The sequence below is a fragment of the Pezoporus wallicus genome, unplaced genomic scaffold (assembly GCF_028554395.1).
Source record: "Pezoporus wallicus isolate ANWC-B61680 ecotype Strahan unplaced genomic scaffold, APGP_CSIRO_Pwel_v1 contig_6401, whole genome shotgun sequence".
Classification (NCBI taxonomy): Eukaryota; Metazoa; Chordata; class Aves; order Psittaciformes; family Psittacidae; genus Pezoporus; species Pezoporus wallicus.
Window position 1 is genome coordinate 133,698 of NW_026638608.1, and position 26,555 is coordinate 160,252.

General features: G+C 44.7%; 2 protein-coding genes and 1 long non-coding RNA gene across 3 annotated transcripts; 2 read left to right on the forward strand and 1 right to left on the reverse strand.

The window, feature by feature from the left end:
* Positions 1-264: 264 nt before the first annotated feature.
* On the reverse strand, positions 265-4,065 carry SDF2L1 (stromal cell derived factor 2 like 1). Its single transcript, XM_057411333.1, has 3 exons — positions 3,882-4,065; positions 2,927-3,123; positions 265-944 (listed from the first exon to the last, which is right to left on the reverse strand). Exons 1-3 carry the CDS (start codon positions 4,048-4,050, stop codon positions 666-668), a joined length of 645 nt encoding a protein of 214 aa, XP_057267316.1. The 5' UTR covers positions 4,051-4,065; the 3' UTR covers positions 265-665.
* A 2,368-nt stretch (positions 4,066-6,433) lies between these two features.
* On the forward strand, positions 6,434-8,053 carry LOC130600244 (uncharacterized). The gene is made up of 2 exons (XR_008972406.1): positions 6,434-6,505; positions 6,943-8,053. It is a non-coding gene; the product is annotated as an uncharacterized LOC130600244 (long non-coding RNA).
* A 5,967-nt stretch (positions 8,054-14,020) lies between these two features.
* On the forward strand, positions 14,021-24,982 carry YDJC (YdjC chitooligosaccharide deacetylase homolog). Its single transcript, XM_057411357.1, has 5 exons — positions 14,021-14,212; positions 21,429-21,588; positions 22,302-22,401; positions 23,311-23,488; positions 24,362-24,982. The coding sequence occupies exons 1-5, from the start codon at positions 14,055-14,057 to the stop codon at positions 24,690-24,692; spliced, it is 927 nt and encodes a 308-aa protein (XP_057267340.1). The 5' UTR covers positions 14,021-14,054; the 3' UTR covers positions 24,693-24,982.
* Positions 24,983-26,555: the final 1,573 nt, after the last annotated feature.

The window sequence follows — 26,555 nt, forward strand, 5'->3', positions numbered from 1 at the left end:
GACAATCTGAACTTCCTGGAGAAAGTGAGCAAGTTAAAACTTTTTCTTCTTATTCCAACATACACAATGTTTTCAACTCTTCCAATGCAAGTACACAAGGAAACTCACAAAAGACACTGGAAGCAATTTGCAAATGAACCACATTTTCTGGAAGGCTGAGTAGCTGACTTCAAGCTATTCAAAAGATACCAAATTTGAAAATTATTTTTCCCTTTCTAAACTTCTTCCATCTCCTCATCAATAGCATTCACTAAGAAGTAGAAATCAGTTTACAAATATTTAATTATAATTGGAAAAATATTACAAAATGCAAAATTTTATTGTACTTGGGACTACAGAAATGCATTACTTCAGTTTATCCATTTCCTTCAGATTTGAGAAAAAGTAACAAGCAAGACAAATGACAACGAAAACCAACAGATTTATGAACCAGTTTCACCAATTAAGCTCAAAAATTCAGACAGTATTTTGCCAAATATTCAGATTTCAAAGGCTGAATCTGGCAGATGCCATTCTCCACATAAGTGCTGCATTCCTAGAATGAACTAATGCCCTCCAGTAATACAGAAAGTCAGTCACTCAGGCAAGGCGGGACTTATAAGAGACCAAGAATTAGCATCTCCGAACACTGGAGTAAGCTGAAGCATTTTGGATCCTCTGTCAATTCAGAGCTCATCATGTTTTGCAGGGTCCATACTGGGTTTGATGAAGACGCCCTCCATTGCTTTCCAATAGTTGTGATGATTAGCAGTAGGCATGCCATGAACTTCCCGTTGGCCTCTAATGGGATGGCCATACTGTTCCCCAGTTATTGAAAGGAACACCTCAGTTCCTACGTGCTTGAAGCGCACCGCATCCTCCCGCTCCCAGTAAGTCCCACTGCATTGCACAATCCATATATCGAGGTCATCTCCTTCGCCATCATCACCAAAGGCACTTACTTCCTGTTAGAGACACAAGCTTTCTGAAGTCAAAACGTAAGCAAACACCTTCAACAGACACACAAAACCATCAACCACAAAGTCAGCAGAGTTTCAAGGCAAGGATGGAGAGAAAAGAAAAAGTGTTGCTGCACTGCTTTACAACAGTTATCAAAGGCAGAAGCAGTGACTTTCTACTGCTACAATCTGAACACAAAGTGCCAACAAACACTAACATGTTATCTGAGCGAAAGTGCCAACAAACCCCAGCACACATTACAAACAAAATAAAAGGGTGTACTTGAGTACAGAAATCAGAACAATCCTTCTGAGAAAAAATTCAAAAGAAGCAACACTAATGCTGAAGCAAATTTTTCTTCACTCAAAAACATTTATAACTGTAGACATTTGTAGTATGAACATCTTCATAGCTGCCATTGCAGCGCTTTTTTTCAGCATGTGTTTTTATCACAACACCCCATTTAGCTTATTAAATTATCATATCCCTTTTTCATTTAATTACACCAAGCTTTCAATTGGGTCAACAACTATCCTGGTTTATACTATTTCTTCAGATACACTTCTGAATAGCTCTTAAAAAAACATAGGAAGACCATAAAAGTAATTAAATTCTTGATAAAACAAAACAGACAAGATGAGATTTCACTATGTGGCCCCCCCAAAAAACCTCAAGCATTTCCAGAAACTGGATAGGCTAAACTCCAACTGTTTAGGACTTTTGACAACCTTTAATTCTTAAAAATCTGATAACTAGAAATGATGACCAACTTCAAAACTGAACTGCAGCAGTTTGTATCAGTAACCTAAAATTTCAGGGTCATGTTAGTTCAAGTTCCTGTAGTCCAAAAAGTGTGAAAGACAACATACTAACTGAAAATCCAACTTCTGTTAAAAACATGAAATTAAAGTTTGTGTTCATAACTACGTATTTCAACAATTCATAAATCACAGGCCTGTCAATCTCTGGGAAGTCATGCAAATTTTCCTTGCTCTTAGATACTGTGCAAACACATAGCAAAACCAAAGAAACACAATGACAGTTGCTGAATATTTTTACATAAATGACAATGTTATACAAATTGTCTAAACTGGGAAATTAACACTGGGAGAAGGTTTTAGAGTCAATCTGTTCTTTAAATCATTATTCTGAAATGCCGTTTTCCACCCACTTCTTTTGGTTTTCACAGTCAGTCCAGAAAACTGGACTTTATTGTTTCACCTCCGTTACTCATGATAAAAGACAAACCTTTTTCACAGAGTCAGATCTTTCAACTTTGAATGTAATGGCCTATCTACATAGGCTGAAGGAAAACTAAAGTGACTACTACTGACAAAATTCCACAAAGTTTGCATTACCTATTTTAAGTGAGATTTTCTATGTTGGAGAAGCATTTGTTCAAGAGTAAAACTTGAACCTAACTACATTCAGAAATTAGGCTCTCCTAGATACATACAAAATGACAAATAATTGCAATCGTCACCGCAGATTTATTTTTCCTGTAGAAAGACAACATATAATTAAGAATATTGAACTGAAATAGGGGTAGCAAGAAGATGACTAATAGATTGGATCACCAAGAAACTCGTGTCTAGGAATGCCTAGTGCTGCAACATGATTAGCTGCCTTGCTCTAGAGCAATCTTCATAACATCAAGGGATGTGCTCAGTCTCCTACACCTTGAAAGTGCTAATTATTTCCCCAGTAGCAATGGTGCATAATAACAATAATAATGATAATAATAGCAGCAGATGTTAAAACTTCTGTGAAATACCGATATTGGTACATATTAAATTTTGCCTCTGTCAAGAACTTAAATACATTATTCCAAGATGCAGAGAAACATACACTTGAATTCTGGATGTGCATAGACTGTTTCTGTCAGCTGGTATCCAAGTCTGATTCTTCAAAAACACGAGAAACTGGAGAGACTATTGTCAACAGCATGCACTATTTATACAAAAGCTTAAGATTTAAAACAACTTACTTGGTTACTGGAAAGTGGTGATGGGAAGTGATGAGTGTGTAAATTTTTTCCTGTATTAACATGGGTGAGTCGTATGGCTTGCCCACATTTCACCGGTGTCCCGCGCTGGCAACTGCCATCACGCTTCCCACGAATCCGCCAGTAACTGTTAGCATCATCCGAAGCTTCAACTCCTGTCACTGACTGTTGCCCACTTCCTGTTTGAATAGAATTAAATAGCAGGAGACTTAACCCACTTCCCAAGTTCAGGAAGTCCTGAAAGAACTAAATAAATTTGTTTAAATGCTCTCATGTCTTCATGTTTAAGAGATGTTTAATTCTCTCAGTTCATTTACTAACTGTAATGGGCATACAGGTACCAAGTAATCTTTCAGATTGAAGAAGTTAAACACAGCATGCAAAATACATCCAATTCACATTCATTTCTCAAAAATACTACCAAGTTCTTTAGGTCCCCAAACAAATCAGCACCCTTGTTGCCACAACAGATGCTGCCAAGGTAACGTCAAGGCCCTAGACACAGAACAGGGACCACTTTAGAAATGAGGGCAAAGCATCCCTGTCACATCCCAGCTCCAGGACCTGCAAAGCACAGCTGCAATATCTTCCCATACCCCAGGCCTCAGGATCTGCCTCTCCTTACTGGGCTACCATGTCTCCAGCGCAGCCCTCAGCCCCATCCCTGGCCTGCTGCTCCCTCTGTACCAGGGACATAAACCTCAGTAACCTCTGACCACCTCCTCCTTCCCTGCTCCCCTCACAGGCTGCCCCCCCGCCATTTTCCTGCCCCTCACACCCTGCCCCCCGCCATTTTCCTGTCCCCTCACAACCTGTCCGTCCCCCCCCCCGCCATTTTCCTGCCCCTCTCACTGCCTGTCCCCTCAATTCTGCCCAGCTGTTGCCATTTCCCAGCCCGCCCCCCTCACGGCTCCCCGTCCGGCCTTGCCCTGCTCACCGGATCCGTACTTGACCTCATGTGAGTGGAGCCGCACGCTGTGGCGGGTGTTGAGCAGCTTCAGCACCGAGCCGCAGGTAACAGCGCTCGGCGCCGCTTCCCTGCCGTGACACAGCCCGCGCAGCAGCGCCAGGAGCAAGAGCGGGAAGAGTCGGCAGCCCGCCTGCATCGCGGCGCAGAACGTGCTGCAAGTAGGACTGGTCAGTCGATTACCATGGGAGCAAGGGAAGAATAAATGTCTTCACAGTGAGAGCACTGTCCAGCATAAAGCAGCTCTACAGTTACTAGCTCATGTACAGCTAATGGTCCAGATACAGTCTCAGGGAGACAGAACTGGCACAGGTAGGTCAGTCAGCTTGTGTTGCTACTACATTCAGGACACTTCCAGCTCAGAGCTGGCACATTCATGTTTGCTCTGCCCTGCAGTTCTGGTTCTTACAGTTGTGTAGATCTGGAGATTTACAGACAAATGTGACATAATGCTGAGAACCAAAGGATATTCGTGGTAGTGAACTGTTTTGTATGATAATAGAGTACTGGTCCTGTAATTTCTGGATTATATTAGAGCTTCTGATGATGAGGCATAAATACTATACAAAGAGCGATTACTGTATCATTAGCTGTAGTGATCACATCTTTGCTTTTGGATCTGGAAGTTCACCTCCTATGATTCAGTCTCTTTTATGAAGTTTTTCTAACAAAAACAGATTATTAAGCTCTGTTCAGTATTAAAGACAGCTGCATAAATTTACATACATACTGTCCTCATTGCATATTGCAGACTGAATAAATCTAACCACCCCAAAAAAGTCTCCTTTATCAACAGGCAGCAACCATGGACATAGGATACAGGAACTCCTACAATGGTCCATTAGCTTTTGCCTCTGAAACTGCTCACTGGATCGACCCATATATCACATCACAGTCTGGTGGGAGTGTCATGTAACACTGAGGAATACAAAGTAATTTAACAGAGCAAAAGCTTTTGACCTTCTTAGCAGCAAGGAAGCAGATAGAAGGGCACCTGCCTTGGCACTTAAGTTTGTATAATGATGGTATTCTGTATGTCCAACAGCAAAGAACCGCAACACTGCAGTCTCTATGTCAGGATGATTTAGAAAACACATTAATGTTGCTGGCTAGCAGAAACATCATAAGATGCTCAGCTGACTATCTCTTCTACCCATCCTGGGTCTGTGAGGTTTTTTTCCCACCCATGTGATAGCAGTCAATTGAGTGGTTAGTTTTCTTTATGCTGGGTTTTACCCATTTTATATAGTTATATCTATATCTAAGAAAAATCTCTGATTTAAATGTCAGGCCTTCATTAAAAACAAGTCCGAGTACTAAACTCAGTCACACACACGCACACACACACGCACACACACACTCATTTTTATGAGGACTAAAACCTCGTTTCCTAGTGCCGGAAGTATAAATGTTTGCTCATAGAAAAGCAAAAGATCACCCATTGATAGTCAAATGCCATATTTCTATGTCATTCTAAAAAGCCTTGCAGTTTTGACTAAGACAACAGCTTGCATTTGCTGTTCCTGTTATAAATGGGGCAAAACCAGATGTCTGTGATTGCCATTCTAGCCGTGGAAAATCAATCATATGGGGCTTTAGCTGGCACCTGTCTATCTTTCTGGGAGGTCGCTCAGTCTTCATGCATTTAGTGCCATTTACATGATGCTTCCTACAATGCTTTTCAGTCTTACTTTAGAAACATAATTGGGTTTGAACGGTTGCCAACAAAGAACTTCATCAATGCCAAACACCCATAGCAATTAACTGCCACCTTACTACTACAGGGCCCACTATTGTTTCTAGTAGATTGCTGTAAGCTACAGGTAAAACTGCCACAGAAATTATGTGAGTGCATACTGGTAGTGGCAACATCAGCTTTTTTGAGAGGGATCATTATGATTCTTGTTTATGGACACAAAATAATTTAACAGTGCTGTAAAAGGGGAGAATGTAAAATGTAACTAGAGTGTTTTCTGCCCTCACTTAAGTCTGCAGTCCTTCTGCACACTCAATTTTCAAGGATTTTGAAAACACCTACCCTTTCCACTCAGATGCACCTGTAGGTACAACCTGGCCTTCCCTGAAAAACACATTTTAGTGGGATTTGGCAGTGCCAAATGCTTTTAGAATTCAGGAATGAGAAATCTGTGTCAAATGAAAACTTCAGAGGGTATATGCTGGCCCAAAGCAACATATAGAAAAGGGGTTTTCCTCCTTTTTATATTGCCCTTGTTAAACATGCTGTAAGCTTTCTGTTTGCTTTGCATGACAAAAGCAGTGATTGGCAACTAAAGCAGCATAGCAGGCAACTCTTGGTCTTGATCTACACCCCAAAAAAGCGCACTGGTGCATCTTTTGCCATCAGATCTCATTGATTGGTGGAGAGCACTACAGTAACATCGTCCAGATTCTTTCCCAGACCGTCACTAACATTAGGCAAAACAGATCAGGCATGGTTCTGAACATCTTAGTACCTGATACAAAACCAAGTCCACATGAGCTCTTCCATTGACTTTTCTCTGCAGCTGGTCCTTTTTCCAATATCAGTAAAGATGAACTACACTGAAATCAAGGGAGTAACAGTAGAAAATCAGGTGTGTAACCATTCTGTAATTTTTTTCTGTGCCCTTCTTTCACTGATGAACTCCGGTGGTTATAAACCTCATTTCAGATCAAACATTTGTATCTATTGGCATGCCTTACAATAGAGCTCTTCTGTGACCCCTAAGGATAATACAAAGAGTAAACAGTAGTAATAACAATAAAATGCTGAGAAATCAAAATGACAAAAAAGATAGCTTGCAAAAAACTTAGGGAATTACAGAGTTTCTTTTCACTCAGTCTTTCAAGGACTAGAGACTCAAAATCAGCTATTCAGATTTTGGCATTCAGTAGACAGAATAAGCAGAGTTAGTAAAGAAGAAGACATTTGACAAAAAAAGTATTGACATACACGTATTTAAATTGAAGAACTTTTCACCTGGGAGAGAAGAGATGATTAATTTTTTTTATTGCTGTCTTCTGTTTCTAGTTTTTGAGGAAGAAAGGGCTTCCTTGGAAGTGCTGCAAAGCCCTGGTGATCTGTGTCCAGTAGCATTGCCAGCATCTTTCAACTCCTCTCTGACGCCAGTCCTTCAAGATGGAATCTCTCTGCAGAGCTCCAAAAGAATTATCATACATTTCCACTCAACCAGCTGAGATTTTCCAGGTGCTTTCAGTGATGCTGGGAGACAACAGTCGCTGTAAGTGATCTGCCAGAGTAACTTACACTCGTAGTAACATTGCTGAGGACTTCCTGATGTTCTCAATGATAACAGTAGTCCTTTTGTAGAAGGAACTCTTTTGAGATTACAATGAATACTCATGGTTCTACAGCTGTCTCTTCTTCCATGTCTGATAAAATAGGTAGTCCTCCCTGGCTATCATTTATACTAGTAAATGTTTTACATGTTGTTTCTCTTGAAGCCCAGCAGTAGCCTGCTTTAGTTAGTCTTCCACCTCTCGTGGTAGACTTTCAGGGAATTTTGGAGGCAGTAGTTCTGTCATATGCGGCAGAGGAGTGGTATTTTGGCTAACGGGTTTCTTGATTAATTCTACTTTGCCAATACTCATTTTCTGTTTACACAGAAGCTTTTTGTTTCCCTTTTCTGATGTAAGCTTTTGAGATTTATCAGAACTTCAGATTTCCTTGTTTCAGCCCTATCAATTTGTGCTTACAGCCTTATGCCACTACCCTGCACTTTTTTTAAGCCAAACATTCTCTCAAGGTGAACCTTTGTAACAGGAACAAACATAAATCCAAGCTACTCTGGAAGTAATTTTCCACAGTTAGATAAAAGTGTATCTGAGTGCATTTTCAATGGGACACTTGCCAGTCTCCTTGTGCTTTCTGAAAAGCCTGTATCCTCCTAACTTTACATTTTTGCTTCCCTACTCCACCCCTTTAGGAAGTGACCTGTTCCTTGTATCTTTAATTAATTTTAATGGCTTCTAATCAACATTTGTAAAAATCAGATTCAGGCTTAACCCTGTTCTTGTTTATACAGAGTAAATTGAAACTGAGGAAGTTATTTTGAATTTGATATTGTAGTTTTGATGACTTTCTATTTCAGTATCAGAAAGTAAAAATGTAACCTATGTTACATCATTTCAGGTAGCTTTTAAAGTAATTTTGTGCTTAATGGGATTTGAAAAACTTCTAGATTTTTTTATCTGATTCAATAGTAGATAAATATTCATGTAATTCTGAAAATTCCACTAAGGATCTATTTTATATAAGGATCTTTTATAAAATCATCCACTTTTTGACCTCAGTGAACGTGTTATTTTGCCTAGAGATAATTTCCTCTAGGTACTTTCACCATAAATACAAAAAAAATTGAACTCCAGATACTATAATAACTTCCAGAGAAGGCAAACTTAAGTCCCGAGTTTTGATACAATCAAACAGTTAATCGAATCAGATAGTCTAGTTTAAGCTATTAATCCCCACACTTACACAGCACTCATTTCATTTAATCATCCAGTTGAAGGATTCCCCGTCCCAGCTCTTTTTTTGACCAGGCATCTTTGTATATTTAAAAGACCTTAACATCGGGCAAAGCAGCATCTGGAAAAGGAATGGACAGGCTTTACTTCACCTCAAACCCAGTCAAAAATCACAGATGATATAGCTTAAATTCAAATTTAAACACTAATCTTTACTCCACATGAGACACTCTGAAGGAAACATAGTGGAATAAAAGTAACCCTCTGAAAAATGAGAAGGTGGATTAAAATGAGCAATACATAGTCTCTCTAAAGACCCCAAGAGGAGGATTTGCATCAGGGAGCATTTGAGTTTGGTACTTTTAACCAAACTTTACACACATTATAGTATGCCATAATGTAATGCAAGCGTCAAGTTAATAATAAGGTCATGATGGCAATATTGCCTTTATCACTTTAAGCCACCTTGATAGTGCCATGAACTTTGTCAGGTATTGACATTATTTTGTGCTGGTGTGAATTCAGATGGTTTCAGAAAGGGGAGGGAGAAAGTGACAGGCATACTGCCTAGCACATGGTGTGCAGGGAAGCCATTCAGCTCTTGACAGAGGTACCCTGGATTTGGGTGACTTCAACCCTTTTTGATGCAAGAGGGAGGCAGCTGTTAAACACAGCAGATTGCAAGTCACAAGTAAGGAGTCTAATCACAGGGTTTTGATGGGTTTATCCAGCATTATAGTTAGTTTTGAATCAGCTTGGAACAATACTCTTTGCTGCTTCCATCTGGAGTAGCAGTGCTTGTGCCCAGGATTTCCAAGAGCTACCTATGGGCAGAACACACCCGCCGTGTCCCCTCCCTCCTGGGGATTTGGGCAATTAATTCAGCCGGCATGCCCTGCCACTGTGCACACCCAGATTTGTGCATGAACTCCTCCGTGCAGTTGCTTTCTAAGGTGGGCGTCATAGGAAGGGCTTGGCACCAAAGCACCCCTGCTTCATCACACAGCTGCACATCCTAGTCTGAGCTCCGGCCCTCCAGAGGAGACCCTCTCAGGCACTGTCAAGCACACCCGCTTGGCAGGGAGGCCCGCATGGTTAGAGGGCCGCTCAGCGGCGGCTGGAAGCGGGATGCCGCTGCTCAGCCTTCCCCTCGCCCTCCCTGTCAGCTTCACTAGCAGACACGGCCCCTCCCTCGACACAAAATGGCGCCCACGTGCCTGCCTGCGCAACCGCAACGGCTGCCTCCGCGCGCGGCATGCCGGGAGTTGTAGTTCGAGCGGGTACCGCGGGACAGCCGCGATCCACAGCCAGTCTCGTACCCTCGTCCTGGGTCCGGTGCCCCGAGAGCACTGTCCCACACCCTCATCCATGCCCTGGCCCCACGCTGCACCCAAGTTTCCTGAAAGACTGAGGAAACACTTTTCTGCCTCACCCTAGGCTGGGCATACCTGCGAATTTTGGGAAAACTGCAGTGCAGCTCTATTTCATCACTGCTGTTCAGGTTCACTTAGCTCAGATGCCCAAAAATTAACACATGCTAATGAACACATGTCCCTACAGCATTCTTGCACATCACCTACCTCGGTCTCTGCAAAAGATCCCTTATTTTCTTCTCATTTCTGTGCTATGCCTCGCCACGGTGTTCTACTTCATGTCCTGCCCTGTCAACTGACCAGACAGTTTTGTATCTGGGACTGCAGCCTCAGAGACACATGCTGCATTAGGCTGTTGCATGCTCTCCATCTCTTCTGCAAAGGAGACTGGAATGCAGCTCACTGCTACTAAGAAGAAACCGAGATGAATGCTGACAGCATGAACATAAATGTCTTGTTTTCTCTGAAAACCAGCCTCACTAGAAGAATGAAAATGCTTTAATTTAAGCATTTCTCCAGAAGCCACTGAACTTCAAAGATTTTGTAAATGTTTAAAGCTGGGGAAGACGAGACAATGTTGACACCCTTTGATTTAATGAAAAATGGATTTTACTTTGTCTCATTCAAACATCTTTTAGAATTCCCACTTTCAACAAAATTTCAAGCAAGGAAAAGACAAACCAAATCCTACTGTGCTACCATTGTAATCCCAAATGAAGTAACTCATTGCAGCCAAGGGAACAATAAAAAGAAAATATATTCTTTCTGTCAACATATCAACAGATGGCTTGATGGAAGCAGTAACTGTTATGAAACGCTTTTGTGAAATACAGGAAACCTCTAAAACAGCTACTGAATAACTCAAAGTTCAGGAAAAGAAATTCAAGCTTAAAACCAGTGAAGCAACTGAGGGTGGAGAGAGCTCCTGCTCATTTCTGCAACTAAGATAAGGTATGGCTGTATTTTGTTTCAGTTAAGCTGGAAGATGCAGCCTGTGCTTAGTACATGTCCTGGCTTATGGGGCTTTGCCAGAAATGCTGGCCAATACTTTCATTCATGTCTTCATTGAAGAGGAAAGATCAGCCAGAGGAGCCTGCCCTGCCTTTCAGCTTCAGGCTGAATTTGTAAGAGACTTTCCTCTGGACCGTGTAGGGTTGGCTGCAAGGGGTATTTTGGCAGCCAGCTAGGGCATGCGGAAGAAACATTGTGCTGGGATCCAAGGGGATCATGGCACAGTGGCAAGATTTGCTTGCTGGGAAGATTTTGCTTCCAGTCATGGGAAGAAAAGCTGGGTAAACAGGCAGGAAATTGGAAAAGAAAAGTCTCCAGGAACTTCATTCAGTATTTAAGAAGGATGTTACCATTAATAGCATTAAACACATACTAAGGTTAAGAAGCCTGAGAAGCTTTGTCCAAGATTCTTACATAGTGCCTCTCACCTGTGTAGAGGCAAGCACCACGGTAGTACTAGAAAGAGGCAGGAACCCCCAAAGTTTTCATTGGCAAAGGCAGGAGGTGCTTGGTTTTGGTTGTGGACATTACTTCAGAGTTGTGCTGAATTCATCTGCTACAGTACCAGCCCTCATCAGTAGCGAAGCCTTGGGGGAAGGTGGTTTGGCTGTGAGGGTCATCTCCCAGAAGGGGAAGCAAGTACCAGTTGCAAAATATCCACTCTGAAATGCCAAGAGCACTGGAAACCCTTACAGAGCATTAAACACTTCTCTGTAACAGAAACATACAACTATTAAATGATGGAAATGCTCACAGGAATCGCTAGAATGAAAATTTAGCAACTCCTATACAGTATTTTGGTACAGTTTGTTGGAAATTTTATTCTGTACAAGTTTTCCATGAGAAAAGGAATCACTAAGGGGCAGAAGGCTGTCTCCAACCCTCACCATGATTTCCTGTAGTCCGTGTTCATTTCCTTTTTAAGGGAGAGTAAGCTCCAAAAGTGACAGACAGCTGATATCCACTCTAGATTAAGCAGAAGTCCCCATGGTGCCCATTTCAGTGCTTATAGGGAGAGCACAGCCTAGGAACCAAATTCTTCCAGGACTAACATTGCCACCCCCCCTTCTACTTTTATTTTCCTCTGTCAAAATATTAAAATGTGCTTGCAAACAATCATCCAAATCTTAGCTCAGACAAAGTGCCCTCAGACTATGGAAAAACATTTTTTCCTGCTGCAGAGCCATCCAAGGTGGGAGGCAGAGACTTTCCCCTCCCAGAGTCCTGTAGCAGTTTGCTATATGAACTGCAATTGATGACAGCCTGAAGGTCAACAGGGCTACAACCTACCTGATTCACTGATTCCAAATTCCTTGTGAGGAAACAGAAATGTAGAACTGCAGAGGAGCTCATGATCAGATATCTTACACCTCAGCTCTGGGTGTAAAAACGGTGCAATTCCCTTCACTAAACTGTGCTGCTTTGTGTCCACAAACTGATGGGTCTTCCTTTGCTGGGAAGGACAGTCAGTCTGGCTGTGCCTGCACATCATTTCCTTGACCTTGGGGCTTCAGTACGCTGTCTGTCTTTTAGGAGTTAGATTCTGCTGAAAGGGGGAACACCCAGAGGCTTTGGTTTTTTTATGCTAGGACTGTCCAGAGCTGAGGACAGGGATGCAGTTGGGATGAAAGAGCTAAGTTAGCTCAAATGACTTTGCCTTAGTCATGAATTAACAGGATGGTCTGTCCATTCACACAGAAACAACCCTTGAAGCCTTTCTCAGCTAGTTCCATCCCAGCTGCTCTTCCAAGAAGCTTGTGCTTGGCTTGATGGCTGCTGCTTTTCTTATTCAGCCCTCTTACCTGCACATTGGCACAGATTCAGATGTGGAAATCGCCATAACCCACACAAGGGTTCCAGTCACAGCATGATCCCTGCTTCCTGGGACAGGTTAACAGGACGTTACTCTAGCACTTTCTGAACTGTCACTCTCTTCCTGCCCCAAACAGCAGTTTGTTGCTCCCCTTGCAATAGCAGGAGCGGGTGAATATCTTGGGATAACATCACAGACCAAAAGGGGATGTGTTCTACTTTGACAGAACTTCATCTTCTTCTACAGGAGAAAAATGCAGCTGTGAAAGTGAAGTGGCTTCATTCTGGTAGGTGAAGATTAGCTTTCCTGCGGTAAGAAAAAGCAGCAGTTCAATGCCAAGACAAACAGGATTTTACATGCAGCCTGAGGTAAAGCTGGCTTTCACTCGGCACTGAAGGACAGCACGATAGAAGCTGCCTCTGTTCTTCCTGCCCTTCTCCAGCATCAGGAGCCGCAGGGACTTCCCGACCAGGCTTTACTGACCTGCAGCTCTGCCCTCACGCCGAGCTCACGCTGCCCGCAAGCCGAGGAGCCGGGGGGGGACACAACGTGCCTGTCCGGTCGGCGGTGCCAGCCGCGGCCGCCAGGGGCCGCCCCCGTGCTCGCAGCAGTGCGGAGGCGCCGGGCTCTGCAGCGCTGCCACCGCTCCCCGCCGGTGAGCTCCCGGCTGGGGCTGCTCGGCAGCACCCGGGGACGGGGGGGATGCGCGGCGGGGCGCAGTGGGCAGAGCTCCGCCGCCGGAGCCAGCATCCCCACCCACCCCGGGGCAGCGGTGACGGGGACCGCTGCGCCAGCAGCGACGTCCCTGGGGGAGGGCAGGAGCGCAGGTACGCACTGCCCCGGGGAGAGGGCTGGCGGGGCCTCCTCTGTCCCCGCTGCAGCGGGAGGGCAGGGCCCGAGCCGCACCGCGGGAGGCCGCTCCTTTCCGGTTCTCCTCGGGGATACGCGTCTGCCATCCCCCTACAGCGCTGGATGGCGGGGTCGGTGGCAGCGAGGTGTCGCAGCAGCCTCAGATGCTTGGCACCGCTGCCATTTCCCCGGGCACCGCGGGAGAGGATGGGTAGCGGGGAAAGGAATTTGAAACCCCTCCCCCTGTCGGTTCAGTCAGTTCCCGAAGCCCCTGACCCTCTGCACATCCTCCTTTACTGCAACACAGAGTGCAGGCAGGCAGGCCGGCCGGCCGGCCTGTACTCCCGCAAAGAAAGGAGGGCTCCGGTCCTCTCTCTGCGGGAGCAGGCAGGTGTGGTGTGAGCCGGGCGGCCACGCCAAATCCGGCTACTGTGGAAGCTGTGAGACAGCGGGAGGCTGAGGTGGAGCAGGAGGAGTTAGTCAGGGGCTGAGTCACGCTTGGGTTCACCTCCGTTGAACCAGTGTTTTCCTGTTTGCCTGTGATCTGCAAACTACCGATTGTTAAGATTTTCCCTCCTTTACTTTTTTTGCTAGGGATGACCTCCAAGAATGCTTCAGGTGAAGCTAATAGTAACTGGAGATGACTTTGGCTACTGTCCTCGGAGAAACCAAGGCATCGTGGACTGCTTCCTGGCTGGTGCAGTATCTAATGTGTCCCTTCTAGTCAACGGAAGTGCTGCAGCAGATGCAGCCGAGCTGGCACGGAGGTAAGCTACTTTCTCTAGCTCCTTTGTGGACAGCCTCCAGAGGCTATCAAAAGCCTTGCCTTGTAAAATCTGGTCTTCTGTAACGCCAGTATAGATGCTGTATCATAGCCTAGGGTGGCATAAGGAAACTATTCCAGGCACACTTACTAAGACTCTTCATAGTAAAACCAATTACCTGCCAGCCATACCCGTAATGGGTATCAGGATAGAAAGCCACTTATACAATTTTAGTAGTAGACTTTGGGTGGGCTTTGTTTTCCCACACTTCTAAAAGATGCACCGTCAGAATGAAAGTCCACACTATATGCCCAGGCCAAGCTGCTATCTCTAAAACTAGTAAAGCATAAAAGCACAAATCTTTAAATCTCATTTAAGTTGGTGCATTTGGGCACAAGGCTGAACACAGGGTCACCCAGGTTCATTGCAGAATCAGGGAAAGGTGTGATTCTGCAAGGGCTTAGTTACAAATCTAGACAGTGGAAAACCTCATTTTTTTCTACCTCAGAAGCCTTTTAAACAAGTACCACAATATTTTTATAAATTTTAGGTTTAATAAATCCATCTGTAAAAATTGCATACACAAAAAGAGGGACCATACCTCATACGTGGCACCTTTACTCCTTCAGGAACTTCTCAGAGGTTGCTGGTATAGTTGTCTCTGTAGCAAATCAAATGTTGTGTCGGCCTCATGGACTAGCCCAGTAAATCCTTTAATAGGAAGCATTACTTGTGTTTAGAAGGTAAAACTCAGCTAATGCTTCAGCTCCAGTGTGGGCATGTGCTTGGAAGCAGGAATATGTCCTGGAAGAGAGAATAGCAGGGTTGAAAAACAATTCAGAAAAGCAGAAGAGGAAAGGAACTGTGCTAGTAGTAGAGAACTAACCCTTATGCTTCAAATATAGATGCTGCAGGGGACAGTTTAATGAAAGTCATGCTGTCCTTGTTCTTCTTGAGCATCTTTCTTCAATTTGTCTGTGATTTTAGGAGTACTTGGAAATTGCTTGCATCTTGTAGCTTCTTTGGTGTTGGGTGGTATAGGAAAACCAGGGTGTGGTGTTAGTGGCAAACTAATCTTCTGTTAAAAAGGTTAGAAATTACACACAAACATTGAGAGAGGAACTGCCTCTGAGATGATAAGAGAAGACACTGTTGGGATGACTAAAATCCTGTTAGTAAACAAAACAAATGAAATGTAAAACATGAAGATAAAGCCAGAACTTCTCAGACACAGAGGTGCCATGGAAGGCTTTAAGCCTCAATGCTCTGGTAATGTTGTCAGCTATTTTAGTCATGGTCTTTAGCAGGCTTTTAAATATAGAATCCACCTGGCCTCATTTCCATAGTCAGAAAATAGACCATGGAGGTTTAAAAACCATCTTTGAATCCAGTTCATGACACTTGTGCTGACAGCTGATACAGGTGTGAAAAGCCAGGTTGGAGGGGAGGGGACAGGAGAAGATGCAACCTGCTGCTACTGTTTCATTCTTTTGGGGAATAGTTTTGAGTTGTGTCAATGAAATGGATTTAAATCTATTTCTGACAATATAAGCAGGGTGACTCTGGGGACATCTGTCAGCACTGAAGATAACAGCCCAGGTTCTGCAATTCCTCGTTTGTGTAACTCTGTACAGCTGTATTCAGCCCTACTCACCACAGATTTGCCACAAGGGGTTGGTCATGTTCCAGTTCAGGTGCTGGTAGTACACCTTAATTGGTAGCTGTGCATGCACCCACCCCTAAGATACTTGTTCCTTTATTGCAGAGGTTCACACAAAATCTTTTTAGACACAGGTGTCCAGTAAGTCAGACTTACTGGAAATGTCATTGAATCCTTCTCATCTTGTGGTGTAAAAATGGGAAAGTATAACTGTTGCTTGACTGCCTTTCCACTGTTGTTCTCTCTTCCCCTTGCTTGGTGTTGTCTCCCATCGCACTGTGAATATTGAGGCTTTGCAACATTTTGTGGTTTATGGGATGAAAGCCTGCCCCGTTTTTTTGATCGTCTTTTATCTTTCTCCACAGATCCCAACTAAGTAAATAGGTATATACACAATATATATGCACACATGCATATATACTTAACTCCATAGCAGACATTTCAGCCTTGACCAGTGGTATAAGCAGAGACTGGATCTGTCACCTTTCAGGACAGTTCTTCTTAAGCACCTCACACTGCCCTACAATACCAGGACTTAGTATCCTTCAAAAAGGATCACAGTTCCTCTGGAATTCCATTCCTCCCTTCATTTCACAATAATTCTGTAGGCTTCTGGGTATATCAGAAACCCTGTTTTGATAGAAGCATTAGCAGAAATGTGATGGTAGTCAGCAGACCTTTGTACCAGTTCTAACAAAAACTAATTGCAAACCAGCAGAACATCTGGGTTCTGGATCTTGGGGACCCCACTCACTTGAGGCAAAAGAGAAGTTTCAGCATCCTGATCATCCGGCCTCGTCCATCCCCAAATGACAAACCTATTGATAGCGACTGCTGGAGCAGTACATAACCAGAGCGGCAGGCAGGGAACAGACTGCCATTGTGGGGGTTGTCCTTCAGTAACTCGAAACTTTATTCCCCATGGGGCATAGGCTGGCTGCAACTTCCTGGTTATCTATATAATATAGTCTCAATTTTCTACTTATCAAGCCCCACCTTGAAGTCAGCCAGTCTTCCTAGTGATTATTCCAGAGCCTCTCCCTGAGATCTAAAGGGTTATTTTGTACCTGAAATTAATAGGTCCATTTTTCCTTAGAAATACAGAAAAAGCAGAAATAGACCTAAGATTGTTTCCTGCCGTATTTCCCCCTTTTTATCAACCAGCTTAGTCATGACTGAGTATTAGGACCCTTTTCCAGATGATTATATCCAAAAACTTGATGAAAAGTGACATATTTTAGAGCACAACTTCAGTCTTCCTGCCTCTTTTTTTGCAGTTTAAATGCTGAACATCAGCTATACAAAAGCTGAAGCCCCCACAACATCTGGGTACATTTAGCAGCAGAATCTAACAAAACCACATTTAATTGCTGTCTATGTTTTCACTTCCTTTCCCATCAACACTAATTGCAAAATGTATGTGTAAATTGTGACTTAATTCTGACCCTCCCAAGTCAACATCTGACTAATCCAGAAATCTCTTATGCTTTCCCATCACCCTTTTATTTGACTGTTTATCACCTGGCAGACAGTTCCACAGCTGAGCTGTGTTTGAATTAGAGGTGGGATCCCAGCTGAGGCCTTAAACTAGAATCTGAGATCAGGTTAACTTTACTGGCAACAGCGCTTTTTGCTGATATAAGGTCTCGGACACAGGAGCTTCAGGTGATACAAAGATGTAATTAAAAAGAAAGTCACATCCTTAAGCTATGTTACAGTACCAGTTCCTAACAATACAGAGGCTTTGGAGTGTTTCTTCCAGCAGAAGAGTGGAGCAAGACAAGATGCTATTTGATCTATACAGTTAGATCTTAGCATTTGCTGAAGGGTGAAAGTGGGGTGGTAGGGAAGCATACAAATGCCAACATGGAGAACCCGAGAGGTCTACTTTTTCTGCACTAAGCACAGCCTGGCTTTGTCTGGCTTGAGATACATAGATGTTTACTGGAGCAGGATGTCTAGATACAGATATTTATGTGAGGTTCTTTATTGTGTCACACTTGGGCTGAAACCTGGTGAACCAGTAATTTCCCGGATAAGAATACAAACAGGATGTTGAAAGTGGGATCTGTTTGCCCATGAAAGAAAAGGGCAAGTGCCCTCTTATGCTGCAGCATGCAGCCTTCAGCAAGACAGTTGGGCCTGTGCTCAGCGAATTGTATGATTCCCACAGCCACTGCTCCCAGGAATGCAGGGCCTGCACAGAGTCCCTGCTGCGTCCAGGAAGGGCCCAGGGCATCCAAGCTCATCTACCAACCTCAGAAATGTGCAAAGCCGGTGGGCACTTTAAAGAGTGACTCAGTATAGTAACAGTTTCCAGGGACCCTTTACTGCTAAGGATATGAATGAACAGGGATTGCAACTGCACAAAAGCCCATTGCCTTAGCAGAGACATTTGTTCAGAGCTCTAGTGTGGCAAAACAAGAACTACTTGAAAAGGAAGCAGTTTAGCTGATTGCATTTCCTCTCTCTATTTGATGACTGGGCTGGGCTTGCTGTCTCAGAAATCTTGCCAGACTGAACTCTTTGTTGTCCCTTGTAACATTTTTTGTAAGAGGCTATCCTTTCCAAGATAGTCCCATATCTTGACTTTTCTCCATGCCTTTTTTTACAATACATCATGACTTGGCATTGCTCTTTGGTTGCAGAAGCTACATTTCAGTGGTGAGAAGCACTGTGGAGCAAGAGTTAGTCCAATGTGTGTAAATAGGGAAGAAAGCCTGTTGGTTCAGTGTTAAAGCTCAAGCCTTTGGTCAGAGCAGAGCATGACTGGAACCCTTTCTTCCAAGGTACAGCCTTGGCTAATTACTATAATGCTTTAAGTTTTGCTTATGCTTTCATCTCATTGCACTCAGGGTATCAGATACTTATGCAGTGTCAGGGCTGTTAGGAATGAACACCAGGCACAGGACATTTGGTGCTGAACCAGAGCATCATCTGGCTCGCTGGATCCAGAGGGAAAGCACATATTTAAATACAGGAAAATGCTAGCTAGCCACAGAATCCTGCTGCGCCCTCTGTGTTGTCCTTCCCATATCCTTACAGCCTTCCCAGCATGCCTGCTTCTGTGCATCTCCCACAGGGGAATATTTCTGATCAAGTTCCTCACATGCTGTGTTTTCAGTTTTGGTTTCAATCCCTGCATTCCAGAGCCTTTAAACACTAGCAGTTCCTCTTTAGATGCCTCAGCATAGACAGTCTGTCAAACCAGCCAGGACTAACTCTAAGAGAAAACTATTAAGATATTCAGCTGGTGTTAGCCAGAGCTCCAAAACATGCTCTAATGTTACAGTCAGAGTCTCCCCTTACAGCAAGAACAAGGGGAGCTCTCTCTGCACTTCCACATTCTGTGCATTCCCCAGCTCTGGGGCTGGTTTCAGCTCAGGCAGAGGACCAACTCTAATGTTCTGCAGTGAAATGCTTGGCTCCTTGGTGTCCCACACCTGTCAGAGGGGCTTGCCTTTCCTAGAAATAGCTTCCCTGACAGCATGTGAGGCTTTGCACAATTGGAGGTAGTTCATCTGATGCTCCTGGGAGACAACCCTGACAGGCTCAGCTGTTCATTTCTTGCCCTCCCACAACACATGAGGAGGAGAGTGCTCAACAAAAAATCTCCCATCTGCTGATTCATGGTAACACATGAATCCTTTTTCTTGTAGACAGCGGTGGTGGTGGTACAAATAATGCTGTCAGCTGATGCAGCTAGAGCTTCCCAGAGACATGATAAAGAGTCTGGGGTGGCCTTCCAAAACAAAACCATGGGCTCCCCTTCCGCCTTTGGGCTCATGAAGAGTGCAAAGTAGGTCACAGGATGAAGGAGAAGTCCTCTTGCCACAGCACTCCTTCTGACTGTGGCTGCCTCCTGCCCTGCCATCAGCCACCTGCTGAAGAGCCCCCACTCCCAATGACAGCATCTTTCAGTTCTTGTATTAGAGAGGAGTTAGTGTGCACATGTCATGTGCTCAGCCCCCATGTATGAAAACAAGATGAACATTTTATCAACTATATAGTCAGGCCCTGCTGCAGAAAAGAGAAATCAGAAAAGCCAGAGAGGACCTTTCTCTCCACAAGATGTTTTGCTCCATTCAGGAGACATTCAAACTCTCTAATCGCAGAGTGGACTGGAAAGATACGGACTCATTTTGTTTCAGAGCTGTCCATACAATTTGACTTATAACATTTATGTCTTTGAGAAGGAGCAATATCTAGCAACAGACTATACCATCCACCTGGAGCACGAGAGATGGAGGAGCCAGGAAAAGAGTTTCAGTCCTGCAAGAGCCAAAGCCTTAGGATCGGAAGAAGCTAAATGATTAGCTTAGTCCAGTCCATCCACAGACCTGTCCCAGGTGACATGGTGCTTCACTAGTCAGCTTCAGAGCAGCAGACAGAAGGGGAAAATGTTTTTTGCACACTTTGCCTAAGTGGGGATTGCTTTTGTTTTCCCAATTGTTGTATAAGGGCTGTAACAGGAACAGGTCATGCCCAGTTTTAACAGCTCCATGCAGAAGTTCCAGGAAGGATTTAAAGCATCACAGGCTTTATGCCTTGAAATTAACTCTGCATCATGACTCAAAACTGAGAAGCAGAGGAACACTGCAGTGCTGTCGTTTACTTACTGGGGCAGCCAGAGGCCAGGGGTTGTCTTGGGAAAAGTTTCAAAGCATCATTTTGGCCACTGATTCTGAAGATCTCCAGAAGCACTAATGAAACTCAGCACAAGTCTGAGCACACGCAGGCCCTGTTTTTGTTGCAGGGGAATCCACGGCATAGACTAAGAAAGAAAACCAGCACCTTCAGAAGAGCCTGTGGCTGAGAGGAGCTCTGCCAATACACTGCACTGTTTCTTTTTTTAAATGTTGCAGAGTGCAACTAGTAAATAAATTGTACCCTTGTGGTCCCTTAGCAAGGCTCTGCTCTTATGCTGGGCCTCCCTGCAGTAATCTTTTGTGCCAGAGGGATGCACAATTCAGCCTTGTCACTCAGTGAGTGATCATCTGCACCAGTAGACAGAAACCCAGACACTGCAGCCAGTTCCAGCTGCAGCCTCTTGGACCCTTTAAGGAAACCCTTAAAGTCAGACAGCATTTACATTTGTAGCCTATGCTGTTGCCATAACAGCTGCTGTGGGCACTGTTTATACATGACTGGATTCTACTTAGGGGAAGCTTTGTAAGTTGTCAATTAAAACTCAAGTGTTTCATAAATGTAGCATCTTTAATAGGGTGAACAACTCTGCCAGTTACTAGTAGCATCCAGGTATTTAGTCTCAGACACCTCATGGCTGCTCTCCCCATATGAGTCAGGGTGGGAACAGAGCTGGGAGTCTCACAGACCGGCCCTTGGCAGACTGCACAGGGATTCTACCTGGAGATACTCTGCTCTGGTTAGTGTTATTCTGCTTTCCTTTCTAGATGGGCAGAGATACAAAGATGTACTCCAGTGAGCACAGGACCACTTTTTGGATCAGTCCGAGTCTTTCACGGCTATCTTCGGCCTTCAGGCACAATAAGGGAGGTAGAGGTACAAAGCTTAACAGATATTTTGTTCATGTTACAGACACAACATCCCAATAGGCCTCCATGCCAACCTCTCCGAGGGCTCTCCTGTGTGTGAGGCGCTCAAAACAAACTCTTCGCTGCTCAACCAAGATGGATTCTTCCATGGGAAAATGGGATTCAGAACAGCACTATCAAAAGGTCTCCTGAATATGTCAGAGGTAGGAGAAAGCCATATGCAATCACGGAACTTGCTTTCCTGACATTGATCAGTCTGCACTTATCCCAGTACATAACAGCTGAAGATCTTCCCTATGTCCCAGCTGTGAGTAAGCTTAGAGATGAATTTTGAATCTGGGCAGCTGGAGCTGGTTTTCTGGGTCCTTAGCCTAATTCTGCCAAAGGCTCTGCAGCCTTTGAGAACTCATTTCTCCCTGCTTCAGACGCTCATGTCCTGTTAAACTACTTCTCTGAGAGTGCAGAAGGGGCATTGGAACAGATATTTACAAAGAACCTAAGCATTTGTAAAGGGAAAATGACAGAAGTGCTATGCAGGCAGTAAGCCTTTCATCACTTCATGAGAGGATTTTGTTCTCTAGTGAGATGGCTGGTTTTGTCCCATGAGAAGGATGCATGGTGATCAAAACTGCCTATGGGATATGAGCAGCCATTTCCCCGTTCATTCTAAAGGGAAATGGGTATTCAAATGTCCAGTATTTCTAACATAGAAAATCCCAGTGTTGCACCATCCACATAAACAGTACCACAGAGACCACGCCTAGGGGAGGTTCTGGGCACTGCATGTCCATTTAAACATCACAGCACTTTATGCCTCCCAGAGCCGTGTCATAAGTAGAAGCCAGCAGGTCTCCCTTGCACCCTCCTGACCTCACCCTGCTGAGAAGGCTTACTCTGACCCTTCTCTACTGTGCAGGTAAAGCAGGAGCTAAAGGCCCAAGTGGACCTGTTCCATGAGCTGACAGGTCACCTACCTCCTCACATGGATGGGCACCAGCACGTCCATGTCCTCCCAGGTAAGAAAGGAGTCCTCTTCTTCCCAACACTGCAAAGATGAGAGTCAGCTCAGACTGGATTCCCCTTGCCACAGCTCCCTGGTTGGGCAGTAAATCTCACTGCACAATACCCATTCTACAATTGCAAATTGAATGTTCCCCCCTGGGCCTCAGCTAGCTGCTTGGTGATCTGGGTCTTTCTGTAATATCAGAAGGGGATTAATGGCACAAATGGCTCAGGTTACACCTTTTCCTCCTAGGACTGATAATTCACCTCAGCATCCTAATTGCATGCTCCTGCCCACATCAAGGAGTCCAGTAGCAGACTGGCCAGTTTAAACTGGAAAGCTTGGGTCTTTCAGGTGCTATAAGAACTCTATCCTGTCAGTTGTGTTTCCACACTGATGTCTGTCTGCAGGTGTCAGCATGCTTTACAGAGATAGGCAAGTATCTTTTGTCCCTGTTCTGCAAATAAGGTAACTGTGGTACAGAGATGGAAAACAGAGAGCAAAGCCACCCAGATTTCCCCACTCCAGCACTCAGCTGCCTGTGGGTGTCATTGCTCTTGGCAGTTTACCCTCACAGCAAACCTTGCTGTGCAGGGACTTCATGAAGAACTTGTTCCTGGCAGTGCAGTCACCTCTGGTGCACTTGAGGACCAGAGCTGCTAAGGTAGAAGGGGATGCTGGACCAAATGCTCAGTGGTGAAAGGAAAAACAAGGCACCTACACACATTGAGGCAGTAATGATTCCAGGACAGAAAGTGGCTCCCATCCAGATGAAGAAAACCATTTCAGCAGAAGATAAGCCAAATAAGATTATATTTTCTTTAACATGGAACAGAAAGATGTCTCTGTGCTAACAGTATGCAGGGACCTGATGAGCTGGTTATGCGATTCCTGACCATAGCGTCTGTGTTTTCACTCCCAGAGGTCAGGCACATATTTGCAGAGGTGTTAGAGGAATATGGGATTAAGTACACACGTGTCCCAATAGAGCCAGGCCTCCATAAATGTGACTGGATTTCACCATCCCTGATGGAGTTTTACCTGGGAGTGGAAGAGGACTCTTTTAACACAGTGGATGTGTTTACAAGTCATGGAATAAGGTAAGACAGGCATTACTCATCCTTTTTGTAGTAAAGCTTTAAGATCTTATCGCTTCCTGATAGCACCTTTCCAGAACTGAAGACCACCTTTCTTTCCACTTTGGGGCTTAGAAGGTTCAAGAGGAGAACAAAAGTGCTGGGGGCACTAGGGCTTTGTAAGTTCTGTTTGCACAGATGATTCACTTCTCACCTTGAAGGGAATCTTCTTTCCAGGGCATGTTTCTCAGGCGTTCTAGTGAAGCTGGCACCTGGCATGGCAGGAGGATGAGTACTGCACTGACTCCGCATCAGAGTGGAATTCTGAAAGTATAATCTAGGGAAGGTTTTCAAGAATAACTTTTCATCTCCCTGCAATAGTGGAGAAAGGGTTTTAAGTAGCAGGAAAAAGATTAATTGGAAAGAAGTGTTTGCTGTTAAGGGGAGGCAAGTCCAGTGTTCTGCCATTGTTATGGCTCTTTGATATACTTTGGCAGAATGCTCTCTTAGCAGGTTGGTTTTATTTCAGTCACTTTGCTTCCCCTTAGCCAAGGGTTATTAACTAGAGATGGCTATTGTTCAGGCTTTAATTGGCTGGGTGAGTTATTTTGATAGCTTAGAATTGCTCAGTTTAGTTCTCTCTTCCCTCTTGTGCCAACAAAATGCACCTGCGAGCTCGCAGATGCCAAACCCCCTTTGTGCTGTCCCACAGCACATGTAAATACAGTAATAACAGCAGTGCTGGGGCTTTGGTGGGCCTGTCTGTCAGACTGAACCCCCTCCCTCTTTTCTGTCTGAAGTTTTAGCTTAATTTTGATTCCCAACCCACAGGATGTAACACACTTTTCCTAACCACCTTGTTAGCATTAATATCAGCGTTCCCTCCTCTGGCTACAGGTGGCCAGACATTTACATAGGGTTGACCACCATGGGCAAGAACATGTCTGTCAGTAACATCTGGAGCGCCATCGACAGTGCCATCACAGAGTTCACGTCCAAGGCACCCTCACCCACCGAGCCAACACCACAGAGCAGGACCATAACGATCGAACTGATGGTGCATCCCGGGTACCCCAGTGTCCCACCCGTCGGCGGCTGCGGGGAAGGACCGGATGACTTCTCGCAGTCCTGGGAGCGCCTTCACGAACTCCAGACGTTAATCAATCCAGAGCTGCAGAGCCATTACAAAACCAGGAACATTCAGCTTTGTTCCTTCAAAGATCTTTAGGCAAGCGACCATACACACCTTTGTTCAGACTTGCAAGACAGTTACCAGTGCAGTACCTCCTGGTGCAGCTGACAGGGGAATGAACAGCCTGGGGACAGCAGCAGTGTTCATGGAAGAACACCACCGTCAGCAGCTACAGGTAGCACCCCGATGCCCCGACCAGCAGATTTTAGGTCACAGCCCCTGCTCTGAAGGTGACAGACCTCCCCTGCTCCCCATAGCCCTGCACCCTTCCAGCACAGTGTGGCAGCCAAGGCCCAGCCCTCCTCCCAGGGCCCAGTTCCTATGACACAAGCTTTGCTGTAAGACCAAGGAGGACACAGGCACCACCTCGCTTGTATCTGGCGAGACACACACGAAGGTGCACACTACACTGCCTTCAGAACATCTCATCAGAATAGTCAGATCACGCCTTCAGCATGGTGGCATCTGCAGCCACATCCCATGTACAGCCTCAGCCAGCAGGGATTACAGCTCTTCCCATTTACACTGTCTTTTGGCATTAAGCCACTGCAGGACAGTAACATCAGCCACAGCCCCCTCAGAGAGGCTTTCCTTTTTTTCCTTTCTGGATGACTTTGCAAGAACAGCAACTGTTGAGCCATCTGCTATTTCAGTCACTGCTGCACATGAGAGCTCCCCAGCAACTGTTTCTGCGCTGCCCACTGCCTCTCAGGGAAAATGCATGGGACAGATGTGGACCAACCACAAGCAAGGTTCCAGATGGAGAAGGTGCATGTGTTTGTCCATCTTTATGTCTGTCATCAGGGTGTTTGAACTTAAGCAAGTCCCAGTAGTCCCAACAGGTCTACCTGCAGCCCGGCTGCTGGCATGCCACTTTCACAGGGGAAGAAGTATTTTTGATTGTTTATGCTCATTTTCTGCCCAAACCTGATCCATTTAATGTAATCATTATTGCCTAAACATTTTTTTCTTTAAATACTAAAAGTGTCAATATGATCATCATTCTTTTAAGTAAAAAATAAACTCAGGTCTTTTTCTAGTAATGCTGCAGGAGGGATTTGCTTTTAGTTCTAGCTGAAGGGCAAAGTAAACCCACTCACCTACTGCTGCGGCTGCTGGCAGGGTGCTGAGACGCCTTGTTCTGTTCATAATGGAGCCATCTGACCCCCCTGAAAAACAGCTGAGGAAGGCTTTTCTCTGCACAAAGATAACAGCAGGGCTACTTTAGAAACGTTTCCAGGTTCCTTCCCAAGTTATCATCACAGAATTAATTTGATACAAGTTTAACACCCCCTCTGGCAGCACCAAAGAGCCGAGTCTTTTGGCGTGACTCGATGGCTGAAGCCGGGCCCGTCGGTGTTCGACGTCGAAGTTCCTGCTCTGTGGTAACAGAGAACGAATAAATCCCGGCAGGGACCAGACCTGCTCGGAGCAGCCGCGGCCCCCGGCACAGCGAAGCCCGTGAGAGCCACCTAGTGACTGACGGTATTTTGCTATCGTGCAGGGATAAACCCCGGCTATTTAATACCAGAACCCAGTTCACGTTCTGTGACCGTGTTCTGACGAACATCTGTTAACATTTAAGCGGCTCCAAACAATGGATGTGCTCTCATCACAGCCATCAGGACGTTACCCATGCCCTGGGCGCTGTTAGCTGAACACTGAAACATGACAGCAGACTTACCTCGGTTACATTTTGCAAATTCGTTGTTTTTAAATGAACAGCGCTGAACCCAGAGTGTTCTTTTAAATGCAAGGGAGTTTTAAATAGAGAAACTAATAAAGAGCTACTAAAAGACTTTGAAACAGGGAACTTTTAAATTGCCGAAAGCACACAGAGATAAAGGAGGAGCATCACTATACCAGAACACTTAAAAAAAAAAAAAAGTCTAAATCCCC